This window comes from Clytia hemisphaerica, unplaced genomic scaffold (genome assembly GCF_902728285.1).
Source record: "Clytia hemisphaerica strain Z4C2 unplaced genomic scaffold, Clytia hemisphaerica genome assembly, whole genome shotgun sequence".
Classification (NCBI taxonomy): domain Eukaryota; kingdom Metazoa; phylum Cnidaria; class Hydrozoa; order Leptothecata; family Clytiidae; genus Clytia; species Clytia hemisphaerica.
Window position 1 is genome coordinate 98,261 of NW_027103779.1, and position 18,288 is coordinate 116,548.

The 18,288-nt window shown below is 33.7% G+C and overlaps 2 protein-coding genes across 3 annotated transcripts; both read left to right on the plus strand.

Moving 5' to 3' along the window:
* The first annotated feature begins 579 nt into the window (after positions 1-579).
* On the plus strand, positions 580-18,170 carry LOC136806183 (uncharacterized). Of its 2 annotated transcripts, none has more exons than XM_067062743.1 (9): positions 580-665; positions 6,022-6,133; positions 6,331-6,378; positions 7,484-7,629; positions 8,070-8,247; positions 15,677-15,800; positions 16,993-17,093; positions 17,262-17,453; positions 17,658-18,170. In XM_067062743.1, exons 1-9 carry the CDS (start codon positions 600-602, stop codon positions 17,828-17,830), a joined length of 1,140 nt encoding a protein of 379 aa, XP_066918844.1. In that variant the 5' UTR covers positions 580-599; the 3' UTR covers positions 17,831-18,170. The 2 variants fall into 2 exon arrangements, with proteins under 2 accessions (XP_066918844.1, XP_066918845.1); XM_067062744.1 differs by lacking the exon at positions 580-665 and adding an exon at positions 1,432-1,674.
* Positions 9,761-12,027, plus strand: LOC136806191 (piggyBac transposable element-derived protein 4-like). Its single transcript, XM_067062751.1, has 2 exons — positions 9,761-9,765; positions 9,993-12,027. Exons 1-2 carry the CDS (start codon positions 9,761-9,763, stop codon positions 12,025-12,027), a joined length of 2,040 nt encoding a protein of 679 aa, XP_066918852.1.
* Positions 18,171-18,288: the final 118 nt, after the last annotated feature.

The window sequence follows — 18,288 nt, forward strand, 5'->3', positions numbered from 1 at the left end:
ATTTCACTAATTCCAGATCTCATATTTTGAAAAAACTGTTTTTTTGGCTTTTACCCCCGGATTTTGGATTTTTCAAAAAAAAATTTCGCTCATTCCATTCTTTGTCCAAAAGTGCCTCTACATACCAAAAATCATTAACCAAGTATTTGTAGTTTTCTCTAAAACGTTGACACAAGATTATTTTGATTTTTCTGAAAAGTCGTACCAAACCCCCGTCTTCCAATTTTTTTTTTTTAATTTTTTTTTTAATATTAACTTTAGGTCATAAATAACAATACCTGGAAGTTTCAAGCCCATATCATTTTTAGTTATTGAGTAATCAACATTTAAAGTTAAAAGGTCGATTTTTAAATTTCCAGTGGATGGCCACCTTAAAAGAGCACGTGTGTTTTCTGACGTGTTTACGTCTCTTTTAGTGTCCACGAACTCTAGATTCGTAAAGCAGCGGTTTATCCGAGCAGTAAACAAAATTGTCTATCAATACCACGTGAGTTCTATGACTGTTAGTTTTTAGTTATTGTGCAAACTATTTGGGTGAAGCATCAAATATTTACGCGTGTATTAATTGACTAACGGATTTTGAATTTAAATTTTCAAGAATGGCTGAACGTGAGGATAGATCGAAGCAGATTGATTGGGAAATCGTCCCTAACAAACTACGCGAGGTAGGCTTTACTGTCACCCAATTCACCCCCGTCCTACTACGGTAGATGAACTTGCTGTCTCTATTCAATTTTTTACAACTACAAGAATACTCGAAAATATTTTTTATCACTTTTCTGATGTGATATGAAAAATGTGTCTGATAGTGATATAGTGATATGAAATGGTTAGACTTCTGTAAAAATAAAAACTTAAAGTAATTTCACGATCGAAACTCTGTAGCATTTAATGGCTTTAATCTATACCTTACATAGAGAGATTTTCATGACTTTTTTCCACTAGGCTCTACTTTTTATCTAGTATTACCAGATGCAGCCAGATGTAAAATTTTTATCCGAAACGATTTGATGCTCTAAGGGTTGGGAAAATTTCCAAGTTGCTACATAATTAGTTGGCTCTTTTATTCAGCGCTTTAAGGGTAGTGGGCGTGCGCCGCCGCCAAATGAATTTCAGATGACCGTCGTTTTGCAGAAGATTCTAATTTCACTTCTACTCTAAGTGAGCGCACCTCGGAAAGTTAGGCGGTTTCATCCGTCCGTAACGCAAACACAAGATTTTCCGTACAAACCTCGTCCCCTGTGTATTATCAGCTTTTTGATGCTTACTGATAGCGATGGTATTCTCTGGCGTCCATAAGTAACGTAAATAAAGCCCTGGAATACAAACGGCGAGGGGACGAGGTTTGTTGACAAAACCCTTTCCAATATATCCTAATGTTGGCTATATCCCGGGAAAAATAGCGGAAAGATTTCGGAAAAGTGACAAGAATCTTAGTGCGGAAAACGGCTGGCTGCTTGTATTTTTTGCAATAATTCAGACTCAGTACCCCCTGAATTAAATTGTATCTTGGTTTTATGATGGCTGTTATATCAGGTTATATCAATGGCTGTCACTTTATTTTTGCTTTAAATTGCTTCTATTATCTGGAAGGAACTCTTTGCCATGATTCAATCGAGCATACTTTGGTTGGTGGTGTGGTAGTAATTTGGGAAAGATAACGTATTCTTCATGGTAGCTATGGCTATATCCTATATCACGCCCGGTTTGGTTTAGACTTTTCAATGTATCTCCAGAACTAATTGACTGGTTATTATGTTGATTTCAGTACAAGTGTTTTATCACCTTGATGCTCTTGATTTTACATTGTATTGATGCACACCAGTTTTATTTCAACGAAAGGAACCCTTTTTCATTATCCCAGGCGTAGTTAATCGATACAATCGATAATCTTGAGTAATCGATAAATAATCGATAAGTATTCGATGGATTAGATATCGATTAACCGATAGAATAGTTAGGTAATCGATACTAAAGATTTTTTCAAAGCTCGATTATTTATCGATCAATTTTGTCATCAATTGTTTATCGATTATAGATCGATTATACTTCGATTAAGTTAAGTATCGATTAAAAATCGATCGGCTATTGATCACAGCTGTTGGTCACGATCGATATATAATCGATAACGATACGTGAGCGAAGATAAGTAAATAATTGATAAGTAATCAATGCACGAACGATAAGTAATCGTCGATTGTTAACAATCAATACATGATTGATAAGTAATCGATAGGTTGTATGTAGTCGATATGTGATCGATACCGTGAGATTGGGTAACTTGCATCATAGGAGGCTAACATGCATAGACCTCAAATGAAAGACCTGGCTGGTCATTAAAATACAACTACGCAGCTCCGCTCGCAACTCTACTCTACCATTTTTGTTTTGATTTAACTTTGTATTTTAATGACCAGCCAGGTCTTTGTTTGAGGGCTATGCATGTTAGCCTCCACTGATGCAAGTTACCCAATCTCACGGTAAGTAATTGATAGCTTGGAAATAATCGATCGCTGATCGATACTCAAGATTTTTTGAAGGTGTGATTACCTATCGATTCTATCGGTTAATCGATATATAATCCATCGATTACTTATCGATTATTTATCGATTACTCAAGATTATCGATAATATCGATTAACTACGTCTGGTATTATCATATACTTCTTGCAGATCTTGTGGAGCTTTAGGGAGATTAAACTTATTTTTCATTTTTCATTTGAAATTATGGACTGTATAGACTTTTTTGTCTTTCCATCCGCCATACCGTAACTTGGTCTTGGTCTAATGTTGACATCCCTCGTCCAAATTCGACACTCTTTTCTAGAGCTGAAAAATTAAAAAAAGGTCGAATTTTAGATTCCAACTTTCATATTATTCCCATCTCTAAAGAAGCGTGTTGAAATTAATTAGAAGACGGATGTCGAGATTAGACCAACTTACGGTATTGAATTGCGTATGGGCAAAGAATGCATTGGAAATATGCAAAACCTATGCAAAAAGAAAGTATTTTTAATATAAAACATAAGTGCATAATTGGCATTATATTAAAGTGCAATCTTGTAGAAGAAAGATCAATTTATTTGCTTCTTTCCCCCAAAACTAAAAATAATTATATTCGCTCATCTCTTAGAACAAGGACTTCAAAAAACCATAACATTAGACACATAAACTGTTTGAAGCTGAAAAATAAGCAAAAAATTACCAGCGAAGGTACAAAAATAATCCTTATTCAGGCTGATGGTAAATTATTCTCCTGGGAATAGAACTACCAAATGATCAAATATCATTTCCCTCAAGAAGGGTGTCAAAATTAGAAGAGTAGTGTCGACATTAGACCAACTTAAGGTACTTTATAGACGAATGGAGGTACGGATGCCCCCTTATAAAGGCCATTAGTTGATGGTCCAATGTCAACATCCCTCTTCAAAAAACTCGGTTTGACAAAGTTCAACAACAAGAAAAGTTTGACAAAATTCAAATCAATTCTATCGTCAAAAATACAGCATATATTCTAAAACTTCAGTTTTTCTTGTCCTGAAAAAGGTTAAAGATTCCTAAGATGGGCTTATACTTTTTAAAAGTACAGGTTAAAAAATCACGAAATTTACATTAAAATTGCCTTGTGAAAAACTATTTCTTAAAATCGATAAAAACAGTCACTCTTATTGCATTTAAAAAGGTATCAAAGGATGAAAATATATGATTAAAGATTTGATATTTACTGTATTACAATTTGGAGGTTTTACAGATTTCCAATTATTTTGAGAATTTTTCGCGAGCGTAAACTTTCGCAAATACCTACCTATTCTCAAATATATACCTATTTGGTACAAAGCAAAAGGTCTATTTATTAATGACCTTTGCACTATTAATATAATGACCCAATGACCAGGGTCTGGTGCACTTAGGCAATTGGACGTGTTCATTAAAACACACTACTAAACTTTTTCTTAGGTACTGTAACTCAACATTGCATATCTTATGACATTTGATTATTTTGTGACAATCAAAAAACATCTGGGGATGAAAAGTATACCTATGCAATACTGAAAACTGGGACTTCTAGCCCATTTTTAAGAGACAAAAAAGCTGCTCAAGAAAATGGAAAACGAGTACACACCCTCAAAAAGACTCATTTTCTTTAATTTATGATGTTACTTTTCTTGCTTAATTTGTTTTCTGTAATCTGCAGGGACCACTAAACAATTTGAGATATAAAAAAAAATAAGTCTTATTATACCCTAAAAATAGTAAGTAATTGTATTAACAGTCCACTGTGAACTTTTTATCATATTTCTTGTTTTAGCCTTATTTTTTATTCCGGAAAAACAATCACTTCTATCTTATATACCTAAAGAATATCCTTGAAAAATTTTATTGACCTGTGACAATTTGAGCCAAAGTTCTAATTTTGGAATTCTTCCATGATTGATTTAGTAGTGCGTTTTAATGAACATGTCAAATTGGAGGGTACTTGGGCAATTGAAGGGTATGGGTATGTGTCGCCCTTAAAGGTACCTTTTTGGATTTCCAAATCCCATAAGATAATTTATCCTGTTTGTACTGGCTTAATGGAAAGTAATATGTTTCTATTTCAATCTATCTATTTGCATAAGCCTGAAAAAAGCTAACATCTTAAATGTATTCTGGAGTAATTTGGCTGGCCAGATCAATTTAGCCAGCATCTATATATGTATACTTCTTTTTCAAAAGAATCAGTTAATTTGCGTCAAGGCATTTGTGTTCTCATTTTTTACTATTTGAGCTTCAATTGTTCTTATTCTGTTCTTACAGTAATATATTTTTTTTAAGACAAAATGATATATATATTTCTTTTTATGTATAGAACATATAGGAATACATGTTTCTTTCCTTTAATTATCATTCATTTTTTAGTATAGTGTACGATTATAACTTTTGATAGACTTTTTAAGAAAAGTAGACAAAATATTATAAAAATTAGTAAATTTATAATTCTGAGCCTCCCTATTTGTAAAATGTTCTTTATATTTTGACCCTTTTTAGCCTCATTGTTCAAAATTGCTCTTACAAAAAGGGTATTCTAATCATTATTTTAACATAAATTGAGTGAATTTTTTTTCATATTATTTTTTTCCAAGTATATTATAAATACTATAAATATAGTTATAATTATAAATACACTATTTTTTTTGACAAAAATGATTCTATATTTAGGCAGATTTAGGATAACAAATAAAAATAATTGTCCTTTCATTATGCAAATAAACAGTAGTCTTTATATATTGATAGACATGACCAAAAGTTTGCAGTCCAGCCAATCATTCAAATAAGTTGATCATCACCCTAAGCTTGTTACTTGGCTCTAAAAATCCCTATTTAGTGTTCAAATACTTTTTAGACCTACCTTCAAATTAACCGTTGTATCTCTGTTTGCGTGTCCCTTCGTTCAATATTAGCTTTTCTGAAGTATAGGTGTATTTTTTTACCGTAATTACCATTTTTTCATATTTCATTAACATTCTTCCATTTTATATGAGCATTTCTTTACAGAAAAAGATATTTCTTGATGATGGCCAAAACTGAGCATGGTTTGATTTCCAAAGATTTCATTTTTTAACTTGTCTAAGACAGATTTCTTTAATTATATATAAAGTTCATTTTCTTCTATAAAATTGATAAATATGACCTTCCTCTTCTCTGCCAGGGTCAAGGGATGCTGGGTATGTACGTGCCAGACCTCCAAACCCCTTCTTAGAAAAATTTTCTTCAACTTTTGAAAAAAATCTTACCCTTAGAGAACCTTTTTTACAATTTTTCTCTCAAAATCAAAAAGATTTACTAAAAATCGTGAATTTCCTGACCCTTAGAGAGACTAATTTAAAACTTTCTGTTTTTTCCAACACTTAGAAAGACCTTTGTATGGTGAAAAACCCAACCCTCAAGGCATGTACGTACCCAGCACCCATTTTTCCCTACTTCTTTGTACTGATTACCAATGGAAAATACTTTTATAACATAATTGTTTTTACCTCATAGGTTTGTGAAATTTTGGCGAAGCAAAAGAAACAAGACAGGACATCTATACTAATGTGCCTTATGTCAGTTGCTTGTCTTTGCATTGGGCATTCTGTTGTCGACAACAACAATGGTATGTCATCTTTATGGCCTTTATGACCTATTTAAAAAAAATATTGTCTCTTGACAATGTGGGAAACTGTACATATTCTTGCCTTCTCTTACCCTTTGGACCTCTCAGTAAGGATTTGAAAAAAAAATTTTCAAGGAGCGTAACTTTCAGCTTTAATTTCACGTAATATACATTTTTTATTTTATTTCTGTTATTAGGATGGGAGGAGATTGGACCATTATGGTTCATTATTGTAATGGAATCAGGTATATTAAATTCTTGAAGTGATAAATCAGAATCATTACGCATAAAACCTAGTCTGTAGACACAGTCTTAGTCCTACCTAAAATCTTGTTGTTGTTAAAATTGTTTAAATTATTATATTTTTATCAATTTATTTGTCAGCACAGGTCAGGTTCTATATACAAAACTATATACAAACTATATACATTTCTTCATATGTATTGGCAGTAAAAACTGATGTGGACCTTTTTATCACAAAAAAATGTTTTTATTGAAAAGTAATCTTCACCTTGGAAATCTTGTCTAAGTGAGAAATTAAACATTTAAGAAAGCAAAGTGTTGTGATATTTTTACAGGTTTTACCTTTTATAAAAGAAATAAAACTATCTTAAAAAGAAGAAAGAGCACAATGATTTTTTTCTTTCCAAAATAAGCTGAGTCCTAATTACTATGCATCACACTTTTTTAAAGAGCATAATTTATCTTGTTCTAATTTGACCTATATTTTACTAATTAATTTACAAAATGAGCCCTGTACTTATAACGCAGGCTCGTGTGTATACCTGGGTTACATTAAAAACTTGAACACAAAATGTTGAATTTATATAATTTATAATGGCATCATGAACATTATAAACGCTTTGTAAACTTAAGCAATTTCATGGTTTCAGCCCACTTTTCAGGTGCCCCCATTGAAGCATGGTGTTAGGTCCCCTTGAGAAATTGCTTTGAATTGATGCTTTTTGTTCTTTTGTCATTCCTAAAATCTTAATTTTTGGGGTGGTAGCAACTGTAAATCAAAACAATCACATTAGAAAAATATAGCAAAAGATGGCGTGATGGGAAACAAAAGAAAAATTGGATGGGAAACTAGGTGCTGGGGTAAAAAAATTCAATAATTTGAAATATTTTGAAATACTTGATTTGGAAAATATAACCAGCCCCAAGTGCCTCCATCAAAACAGCTAGGTACCCTTAATGAATAGGTAACCCCAAAGAATTGCAAAACATTAGCCCCCTACTACTAACCTGGCCTAGGTGCCCTTCAGATTTCTGGGGGGAGGGGGGCTGAAACCATGAATTTCATATCCTTGATATTTTATGCAATATTTTAACTTATTGTTTTAGGTGGCGGAAAATCTATCGGGTACAATTATTTCAAGGCCATGATTCTGGACATATACAAAGTTGCGTTGGAAAAGATTTATGAGAATGAGAGTAATTTACCTGATATCCAGGATAGGAAAGTGTTGGTTCCAACTGACATTTCTTGGGTGAGTGATTCATCATAAAGAAAGGACAATTTTAATCATTTTGTGATATTTCTACGCTGGGCTTTTCCAGATAATTTCGATACACCTTCATGTACAAATTCTTTTTCTGGGAAGGCAAATAAAATGAAAAATACTTTCATTTTTCATAATGATTTGGTTTGATTTGATCTGAGATGGTAATAGCTTTCAAATCCTAGCTAGGTAGCCAGAGTTCCTAATCATAGCTTGTGGCACCATATATACACTTTGCAAGTGTATGTACCTTCCTTCCCTTCATCTATTGTATATGACTTGTAATTTAATGTGATAAATTTTTGCTAGGATTGAATTTTGCAATTGAGCTCATCTGCTAAATTTTAAAATTTTGTCGGGACTTAACTTTGCAGATGGCATCAAGAGGCAATATTATTTTCATTGTTTTTTACTACCAATACTTTTAGGAAAAATTTGGCAGCATCATTGCCCACAATGTTGGCAGGGTTATGGCAATATTAGACGAAGCTGTCAGTTTTTTCATTGGAAACAAAATGATGACCCAGCAATGGAACATCATTGATGGAAAAGAATTCCGAAGTTTTCTCAGTTTATTCGGCGGTGATGAAATTGAAAGGTGTACAGGTAAGTGATTTGTTAATGGAAATGTCTGTAATTTAAAAAAAGACTGCACAGTGAGCAGGTAGGTAGAAACAGTGGAACCCCCCCCCCATGTCCAGGGATTTCCCAAAAACCAATTGTTTCAGATTCTACATAGAATTTTCAACACATTAGGCCAAAAAATTTGGGTCTTTTTTCTGAAGTTTTGTCCATTTCAGTCTTTATTGAGCATCAAAAGAATTCAATTTAAATAACTTGGCTAATCAAAGAATAATAAATTTTAGTTTTGATGATTTAGAATTCCAAAAATATTCTTTGTAAATACATCAAATTATGATGATGTGATTCATTACAAACTTTTGAAAATTTTTGAAAAAATATTTTTGAATTGTAAATCTGCCTCCCTAGTCACAATTTAAAATTGATTGCATTATCAAAAGTCTAGTTATCGCCTTTTTAGATTATGACTTTATTGAAACCATATTGTTTTTTACAATATAGTTTAGTCTGTTAGACCAAAATATCATAACAATACTTCAGTTTGTGAAAAAAGCATGAAACTTGGCACAGACATGCACAATTGTATCCTGAACAAAAAAAATGACAGAGACACGTCTGAAAACCACGTGACTGCTGACAAATTTTTTGAAGGTATCTAAACCATCAAGTATTATATACCATTGGAAAAGAAATTCAATTCTGAACAACCTTTTTGCTTACAGCTTTTGCTGAAAAAGAAGCCAATAAAAGTTAGAAGCCTCTGAAGTTGACTTGTGACGTCATCAAAAATTTTCAAAAAACTTATAATTACAAACCACCAAGTATTATATACCGTTGGAAAGGAAATTTCATCCTGAATAACTTTTTTGCTCACAGTTTTTCATGAAATGTCAATAAAAGCTATTGAGTGTGTTTTGTAACATGGTTAAAATCGTAAAAATTTAGGGTGCAAAACTAATGGACGTCTAAAGACGAAAGACGATGCTTTTAAATGCATCTGTTTATGCTTTGTTGCTAAAATGTTAGAAAAACATTGCATTGCTGTAGAACAGAACAGATTAAAAGAAATTGCATTGCCTCAAAAAGTGTTTGCTGTTGTTTGGAAGGAACCAATTTGCACACGTGAAGTGTTATAGTATTAGAATGTAATCTTGCTAGCAGCTACATATAAATTCTTTAGCGTTAATTTTTATTTCTGCTATTCATTTAGCTTTTTGAAATAGTAGAAAATAATGTAGAAGGTATAAGATATCAAAATGAGCCAATTTGAGCTAGTGGAACCAAAAGTCGATTTGGATGTTCTTGAAATAGTGCACCGCGCTGAATCTAAAAATAGATTTCATTTTTGATATAATCATTACCATCGATGTGTTTGTACGAGTTCCAATCCCATCAACCTTTGCGTTAATCTCTTTTGCACGTTAATTGCATCATTTGACAAGATATATAACAACTTGCACGTATCTTTAATTGAGCCGCATTGAATTGTGGGATTGCAACTCGTACAAATGTCAAAAATAAGTGAGAAGTAATAATTATGACGTATGCGTTGCGGAGCGCTATTGATTGGAAGCTTTGTGTGATTTGTCAAAAAATTCAAAAGGAAGAAGTGGTTAACTCTTTCAGTACGGCCCAGCAAGAAATCGTTCATATATGAACGATGACTCTTTTCCGTATATCTTTATAGCCGGACCTCATTGAACATTAGATTGTAAACACACTTTACACCAACTCCATAGCCTTATAGATTGTGTTTTACCTATCTTCAGGTGCTCAGTAAACCTCCATGAAGAAGAAGAAAGTCAATCTCAACCAACAAACACCACAACAAGCAGTGAAAATTATATCGCTAGTACGTCTAACGAACAAACAGTTGCTGATGATGTGTACAAAGAAAACATTCAGAGTGTGGTAAAAACTACTTCCACAAGGAGCAAGAGGGATGTTGTTGAAGAGAGAAAAACCTACCCAAAGAGACAGCGAAAACCACTTACTACTGAATATTTTGCTGCTACGAACCCGAATGACTCCGACGAATACTCTGATGTTTGCAGTCCCTCCTCGCCAGTCAAAAAGAAGAAAGTTGAGAAAGACATCACTACGAAGAAAGAGTTACCAAAAGTTACCAACCCAAAGAAAAATACACCCAAAGAACCTAAAGCTACTAACCCAAAGAGAAATACAGCCACAAAACCTAAACAACCTTGTGAACCACAAATCGAAAATTACAAATCATACGATGATGTCGATTCAAAATTGAATACCGTAAAAAACTTTGCACCTAGTAGAAATCCAGGTCCTCAATTAAATGGCAACCAACTGCGTGGCTTGAAAACTGCATTCGATTTTTTCAGTTTATTTTTTGACAAAAATATTATTTCCAAAATTGTAAGGCACACAAATGAATATGGCCACATGACTATCCACGGTAAATCTACGTACGCTGGAAAAGATGGGGAATGGGTAGAAACATCAAAGGAAGAAATTAAAACACTAATTGCCCTTCTGGTGTATCAAGGATTAGTAAAAGTTAGCACTCTAAAATCCTATTGGAGTACAAAGTCACTATATCATGGACTTTGGGCGCGGATAATGATGGGACGTGATCGTTTTAACGCACTCATGTCAATGATCCATATTGTTGACCCGGCAACTGAAAATAAAGCAGATAAATTGCGCAAAGTCTCTGGATTTGCAGACCTCATCAAGGAGAAATGTAAGGAACTATACCACCCCTATAAGAATGTTGCTATAGACGAGAGGTTTGTGAAAAGCAAGCACCGGTCAGGTATCCGTCAGTATATCAAAAACAAACCCGTTAAGTTTGGTTTGAAGCTTTGGGTTTTGGCTGACAGTCGAAATGGTTACACGATTGACTTCAATGTCTATGCTGGGAAAAATGATAATGAACCAATTCATGAGAATGGTTTAGGTTATCATGTAGTTACAAAGTTGATGACCCCATTTTATGGGCAAGGGTATCACTTGTTCACAGATAATTTTTACAGCTCGTGTGACCTTTTTTCTGATTTATTTGATGAATCTATCTACTGCTGTGGTACTACAACTGAGAATAGAAAAGGCTTTCCTGTTTCTATGAAGGGAGGAAAATTTTGGATGAAGAAAAAACCTAGAGGAGATATGAGATGGTCCAGGGATAAACCTAATCTAGCTTTACAATGGAAAGACAATAAAGCGGTAACCATGCTTTCTACTATACACAACGCCAACGAGTTTGTCATGGTGAAACGAAAAGAAAAGGTAGAGGATAAATGGGAGTCAATTGATGTTAAGCAGCCAAAAGTTATATCAGAATACAATAGTTACATGAATGGGGTAGACAAATCAGATCAAATTTTGTCATCCAACAATCTTCTCAGGAAATGTTTGCGGTGGTGGAAAACATTATTTTTTCATCTTATTGACATCGCAATTGTGAATAGCTTCATTTTGTTCCAAGAATTACGAAAACAAGGCAAGCTTGGTGATGTAAAAAGGCCAAAAGACTATTCCTTGCTACATTTTAGAGAGGAGCTAGTAAGAAATATCTTGGGTATACCAGAATTTGCAGACCCGCCGATCTATAAATTGTTGACCCCCACAGAGCGTAAAGTCCCGATAACGCACATCCCTGACTTTACTTCATCGCGGAGAAATTGTCATTTATGTTATGAAAAAGACAAAAAAGAGTTTAAAGTTTCTTGTTTCTGTCCTGAATGCAAAATATATTTACATTGTAACCCCAAGACAAACTGTTTCGCTGAATGGCACCGTACTAAGTTTTGTGATTCACAATCCAATTAAGTTTACGGTAACAAATTTATGTTTTACGCTTTGTAATATTTCAGGCTATAATATTAGATCGAGTTAGATTTTTCTCATAAAATGTCACAGGAAGGTAGGTGACACTCTAAGAAACATTTTTCTAAGCAAAATCTAAGCTGTTTGCTAACTTTTTGAAAGAGTTATTTGAATTTTTATCCAATTTTGTTTGCATTTTGTCATGTTTTTCCGGATTTAAGCTACCATTTTGGATTTTATGACGTCATAAGTGAATTTTTTTTTGCATAATATGAAAGTTTATTCTATTACCTTTCAGAATATATATAGTTTTATTATGTTTAAAGCAACATTTCTGATAGTATTACTACTTTTATATTCATAGTCACTGTTTATATTTCACCTAAGTCTGCGGTAAAGAAGTTCAAATTTACGCTTTGTCACATTTCAGGCCATAATGGCGGATTGAGTCGGAATTGGTTCAAAAAACTTTACAGGAAGGTAGATGACACCCTTAGGAACATTTTTATAAGCAAGATCAAAGCTGTTTGACAACTTTTTGATAGGGCTATTTTGATTGTTATCAATTTTCTTTGCATTTTTTCATGTTTTTTCCGGATTTAAGCTACCATTTTGGATTTTATGACGTCATAAGTGAAAAATTTTTTGCATAATATGAAAGTTTATTCTATTACCTTTCAGAATATATATGGTTTTATTATGTTTAAAGCAACATTTCTGATAGTATTACTACTTTTAGAATCATAGTCACTGTTTATATTTCACCTAAGTCTGCGGTAAAGCAGTTCAAATTTACGCTTTGTCCCATTTCAGGCCATAATGGCGGATTGAGTCGGAATTGGTTCAAAAAATTTTACAGGAAGGTAGATGACACCCTTAGGAACATTTTTATAAGCAAAATCAAAGCTGTTTGCCAACTTTTTGACAGGGTTATTTTGATTTTTAGTAATTTGTTTCGTATTTTTCCATATTTTTTCAAGATTTCAGCTACCATTTTGAATTTTGTGACGTCATAAGTAAAATTTTTTTTTATAATATGAAAGTTCATTCTATTACCTTTCAGAATATATATGGTTTTACTATGTTTAAATGTATACTTTGGTCTTAATTTTTAATTATTTAGGTGTCTCTGAAAAAGGGGAAATTTCCCATAGTACTGAAAGAGACCAGTAAAAATGAGAGGTATGTTTTTTGCTGTCTAGGTACCAGTAAACTCTATTTACTTTGTCAGTAGATTTTCAACAGATTTTGATGTTTAGCAATAACGAGTGCTAGTTTTGATCCGCATTGATTTGTTTTTGTAAGAGGGTTGAGCACTGCAAGCCAAATAACGTTAGGAGTAACTTCTTAATGCTAAACATAAAAAGGATTAAGGATGGGAGAACAGTAGTTTGAATGTTTTTGAATTGCGTTCCTATAGCTATTTACCTTAAGAAAGAAATTTTGGTGGAAAAAAAATTTGGCAGATTTGGCGGATTTAGCCAAAATCTGCCAAATTAAGTTCCCGCTTCATTTACCGCATTCCCCAAATTTGTGCTATTTCAGGCCTTAAAACAGGTTTTTTTGCTTATTTGATATCGATTTTGGCCAAAAATATTCTGCAACCACAAAATTAAATTCCCTTCAAATTAAATTTTCCCAGGCATCCGCCAAATTAAATTCCCTCTGAAAAAACTTTTTCGGCCATCTGCCAAATTAAATTCCCGCCAAAAATTTCTTCCTTTAAGGTATACATTCTTCTGCTTTGATAAGGTGCGACAGAAAGAAAGATTTACTTTTACTTTATCGCTTAATTTGAAAGAGTTCGAAGAGAACACTAGTTCGTCTCGTAATATCGAAAGAATTGATCTCAAAAGAAGCAGTCATACATAAGTCATGCAATAGTCTCTACAATAAACAGAAGGAACACGTAAACAAAAAATTTCTGAAGCAAACAAAGAGCTAGACGAGCAAACACGATAAAGTTCGCCGTATGGTGTAAGAGCTAAGTGATTACGAATTAATGGTGAAATTCTGCTCAGGAGACATGATGCCAGCTGATGCGAAATCATTTAAAGTGCTTAATTGCCTTAACAATCAAAACAAAAAAACGAAAATTGAAGAGCAGAATCTTATCGAGGGTAAATTGTATCAGATTCTGGGCTGCCTTAGCGTTTGTTAAATGATAATTTGTGAATTAACGTACAATTATGTACAACGACAGATGCAGTGATGTCATCTGTATGGGTCCTCTGCACATCGAAATGATCTACATGGGTGTAAGGCAACTGGATTGAGTGCTCAGGGTAGGTAGAAGCACTGAAAAAGGCAAACGTGTCCGTACCAGGTCGTATCGAAAGTTTCCTATCCGGATCTAAAGTGAAAAGAACGCGGTACGCACATCAAATATCACCCGCTGCCTGATTGGGTGAGACTTGAAAGAAAGGCATTTGATCAACAAACTACAACTTCTTGCTTGTCAGAAAATGCTAACGCTCGTTTATGGTTTGGCCTGATCGATATGCAAGTTCTGTTATTCGATTAGCCTACGCGATGCGGACTTCACTTCATTCCTAAACAGTCTGAAACGTATATGTCAATGGATGTTTTCAATGGATCATACCCATTATGCCCGTTGGCTTCCAGTCTTCATCAATGATTTGGAAAAACTCAGGCAAGTTACGGCCTGTGCAAAAATTCGATAAATCGTGACGGCCAGTTGTTCCACCCCTTTTTATGGGAAAATCTTTCATTATTTTAACTCTTCATATTAGTACCTTTCCAAAAAGTCCTGGGCCAAAAATTCTGTTTCAGCCATTTTGGGAAATTTAAAGCAAAACACTTTTTGCTGACGTCAGCAAAAATTTGAAATACAAATATCTCCTGGAATATTTATTGAAATGAGCTAAAATTTTGTACGAAGGTAAGTTGGATAAATGTCTTTCATTTCCAAAAAAAAATTTTTCAAAAAATTGATGACGTCAGCAAAAATCAGCAATTTTCGTTTTTCCTAACAAAATGCTGACATCATCAATTTTTTGGAAATTCTGTTTTTGGAAATAAAAGTTATTTATAAACTCTACCTTCGTACCAAATTTCAGTTCATTTGGATAAATATTCCAGGAGTTATTAGCAATTTAAATTTTTGCTGACGTCAGCAAAACTTCTAACTTTCATTGGCTTTCTTTTCAGCAAAAGCTGTAAGAAGAAAAGTTGTTCAGAATTGAATTTCCTTTCCAATGGTATATAATACTTGATGGTTGGATACCTTCAAGAATTTTTCATGACGTCAGCAAAAAAGTGCTGACGTCAGCAGTCACGTGGTTTTCAGACGTGTCTCTGTCAATTTTTTTGTTCAGAATACAATTGTGCATGTCTGTGCCAAGTTTCATGCTTTTTTCACAAACTGAAGTATTATTGTGATAAGCCACTGGACTATAATGTCAAGAGCAATCTTTACCCGATATCTCTAAGGAATGTTCTAAATTTTGATCTAGCACTTTTCCGAATCCTCTCGTTAATACGCTTCTTTGAAGCTATATATTACTTGGTAAAATCGGTTGAAAGCAGTGCCTGTTAGGCAAAATATGTTTTGCACTTGCTCAACCTATGTGTATTATTCTGTACATCCAACACTCAGTTTTTTAATTGTGACTTATTTCTTCCTTTTTAGTCTCTGAGAGAGCAAACCATAAAATTAAGAGTTGCCATCTGTCATTTTGCGGTTTTGCCCAACCAATCGTTGCAAAAGCTGTCATTAGTGACACACATGGATCAATGACTGGGTTTCCCCAAAGGTAATAAAATAACAAATTTAAATGTATGCTTTAGTGCTGATTGTTTGTATTTTTGCACCTACCTGGTGGTCCTATAAATATTAACCTGTGTTTGTCCGTCCGACTATTACCAACTTTCCTCGGGATCGAATCATAGGAATTTTGTGATTTTTGGTACAAAGGTTCAAAATGGTGATTACCAAAATGTGTCAAAGCCCGACTTTTGAATAAAAAAAGTTTTGGGCCAATTTAGACCCAAAAAATGCTCAAAAATAGGGTTTTTTGGACTTTGTGAAAAATCTGTTCATTAGTTTTTCCTGACTTTTTATACAAAGACGTAAAATTTAACTGTGCTAAATATGAAAAAGTTCATTTTGCTTTTTTGTTCAACTTCAATTTTTAAATTATTCAGTTTTTGTTTCTACATTGCCTTCATTAAACTTTTATTATTCCTTTTATAAGCAGGTAGGTCCATATAAGTATTGCTTGTTTAGATTGTTATAAATACTCTTATCAGATAAGTTTAAATTTGAATTCTCGATTCGCAAAAATTGTCCCCACAAAGATCCTCTTAACCCTAAAGCCCCCCTTAAAATCTCAAGATTGACAAGTTCTATTACCTTAATATTTTGACCATTGGTAGATATGGGTAATTGAAGATGGTTTACAAAATTTTGGTTCGGCCACCTGTCTGGTTGGTATTTTACAGACCAGAATGTGAACTTGACCAACTGATTGATTCGTTCGATTTGACTGAAATTCGTTCCTGAAGGCTGATTTGTCAATTTAAAGAGACTATCAACAGAAAAAATTCCTTCACATGAGTATTTGGTACTTTGCACAAACTGGTCTTCTTTCATCAATACCTAACTAAATTTCAAGTCAATAGCATTTTCCAATCACAAGATACATATCCTAGGGCTACTTAGGCAAAAAAGGGCAACTTTTGGGGCCGGTTTGTAAAATACAAAATACCAACAGGGGGCAAAAAATTTACCCTCAGTCGAATTATACATGTCATGTGGAGTCGCCTCACAGAAAAGCTAGACGGAAATCCTATTTTCGGTATTTTTAAGATAAATATTTCAAAAAAATTTGTTTTGGTGCTCGAAGGTTTGAGGTTATAATGTTTTCACGATTTGCCCAGTACTTTTCACTGATCCAATGATAGACATTATGTTGACAGAGCCAGATTTCTATCCTTTCATTTTAGATTTTTGTGGTACTTTGCTCCTGAACACTTCTCATCTTACAATGATCTATTGCTCTACGATGATGAAAAAAGAACCTTGGATCAGTTCAGAGAAAATTTCAGTATGTATAATATCCCTGTATTTATTTTATAGCATAATTTTAAATGGATTAATAATTTGATCACCTTTTATTTCAAAACTTTTTAGTTGTAACATCTACTGTAGGTACAAAAATCGCAAGCTATAGAACTTTTAATATTATAAAAAGTTTTGATAAATTTAATTCCAGTTGGAAAAATGTCAGAAGCCTATGCCACAAAGGACCTTCGTTCCTCTGTAAACTGGCATAACAAAATGATCATTGTTGATCCATCGGTCCTCAAATTCTGCCTTTCTGATGAAGCTAAGGAATATCACATCCATAATTACGATTGGACTGAGTTTGAGATGATGTTCCCAAGTGGATATAGTTTCGTGAAAGGTACGATATTCAATATAATGTAGAAATATTGACTTTGAATGCACCAGATGCACTAAAGAATGTGACACAGTTTTTTCAATAGTCCAATTTTTTTAAGAGCCTGCAAGTGCATCAAACCTTTTTGAAACGCTTCTTTTTCATTTTTTTAATTATAAGCAACTCCAATTGAAAGGAAAGACCATCAATTTTATTTTATTTTATCAGGCCAATTCAACAAAGGACGTGGCATGATATTGAGGGCCTCTGCCCTAATAGAGATGCTGGTCAGGTCCTTTGACGAACGATCGTTGATACCCGATGAGGTCAATGAGGTTGTCGAGATATCAAAGACGTCGCTCATGATTGCATCGCAATATATTATTAGTAATTTGCTGTGAAGATTGGGCTGTTCCATTAAATTTCCATTCAAGGGGGTTTTAGAAATGTGCTGATATTTTCCCCTGACAAAAAAGCGAAATTTGCAAACGAGCCCTTGGAAAAATTCGTTTCATTTCTTAGGATTAGATGAACTGAAATCAGTCTTTTCCCCCGGAAATTTTAGAACAACCTTATTTACACCCTGGAAATATTTACAAATACTCCTTTATACCCCCATTCTTCTCGGATTACCCCCTGGAAATGTTCGTCCAACCCCCTGTATAGATATAACATTGTTTGATCGTAGAACATCATTAACATAGTTTCATCCTGGATGTTGAGTCCCCCCTTAAAACAGAAATCACCCCTTAACAATTCACCCCCCTTAAAGTCCTACCGATCACTTTGAGATGTCCCTTAAGATTTACTCCTCCTTGATTGATTTTCCCAGACTTTAATGTGTAATCTTAGGTTCCAA

What these genes read in the sequence shown, in the direction of transcription:
- LOC136806183 (XM_067062743.1), top strand. Translation starts at nt 600, where the DNA reads ATGGCTGAACGTGAGGATAGATCGAAGCAGATTGATTGGGAAATCGTC. An exon ending in CATTATTGTAATGGAATCAG is followed by an intron (nt 6,379 to 7,483) that starts GTATATTAAATT and finishes TTATTGTTTTAG; the next exon opens with GTGGCGGAAAATCTATCGGG. An exon ending in TGAAATTGAAAGGTGTACAG is followed by an intron (nt 8,248 to 15,676) that starts GTAAGTGATTTG and finishes CTTCCTTTTTAG; the next exon opens with TCTCTGAGAGAGCAAACCAT.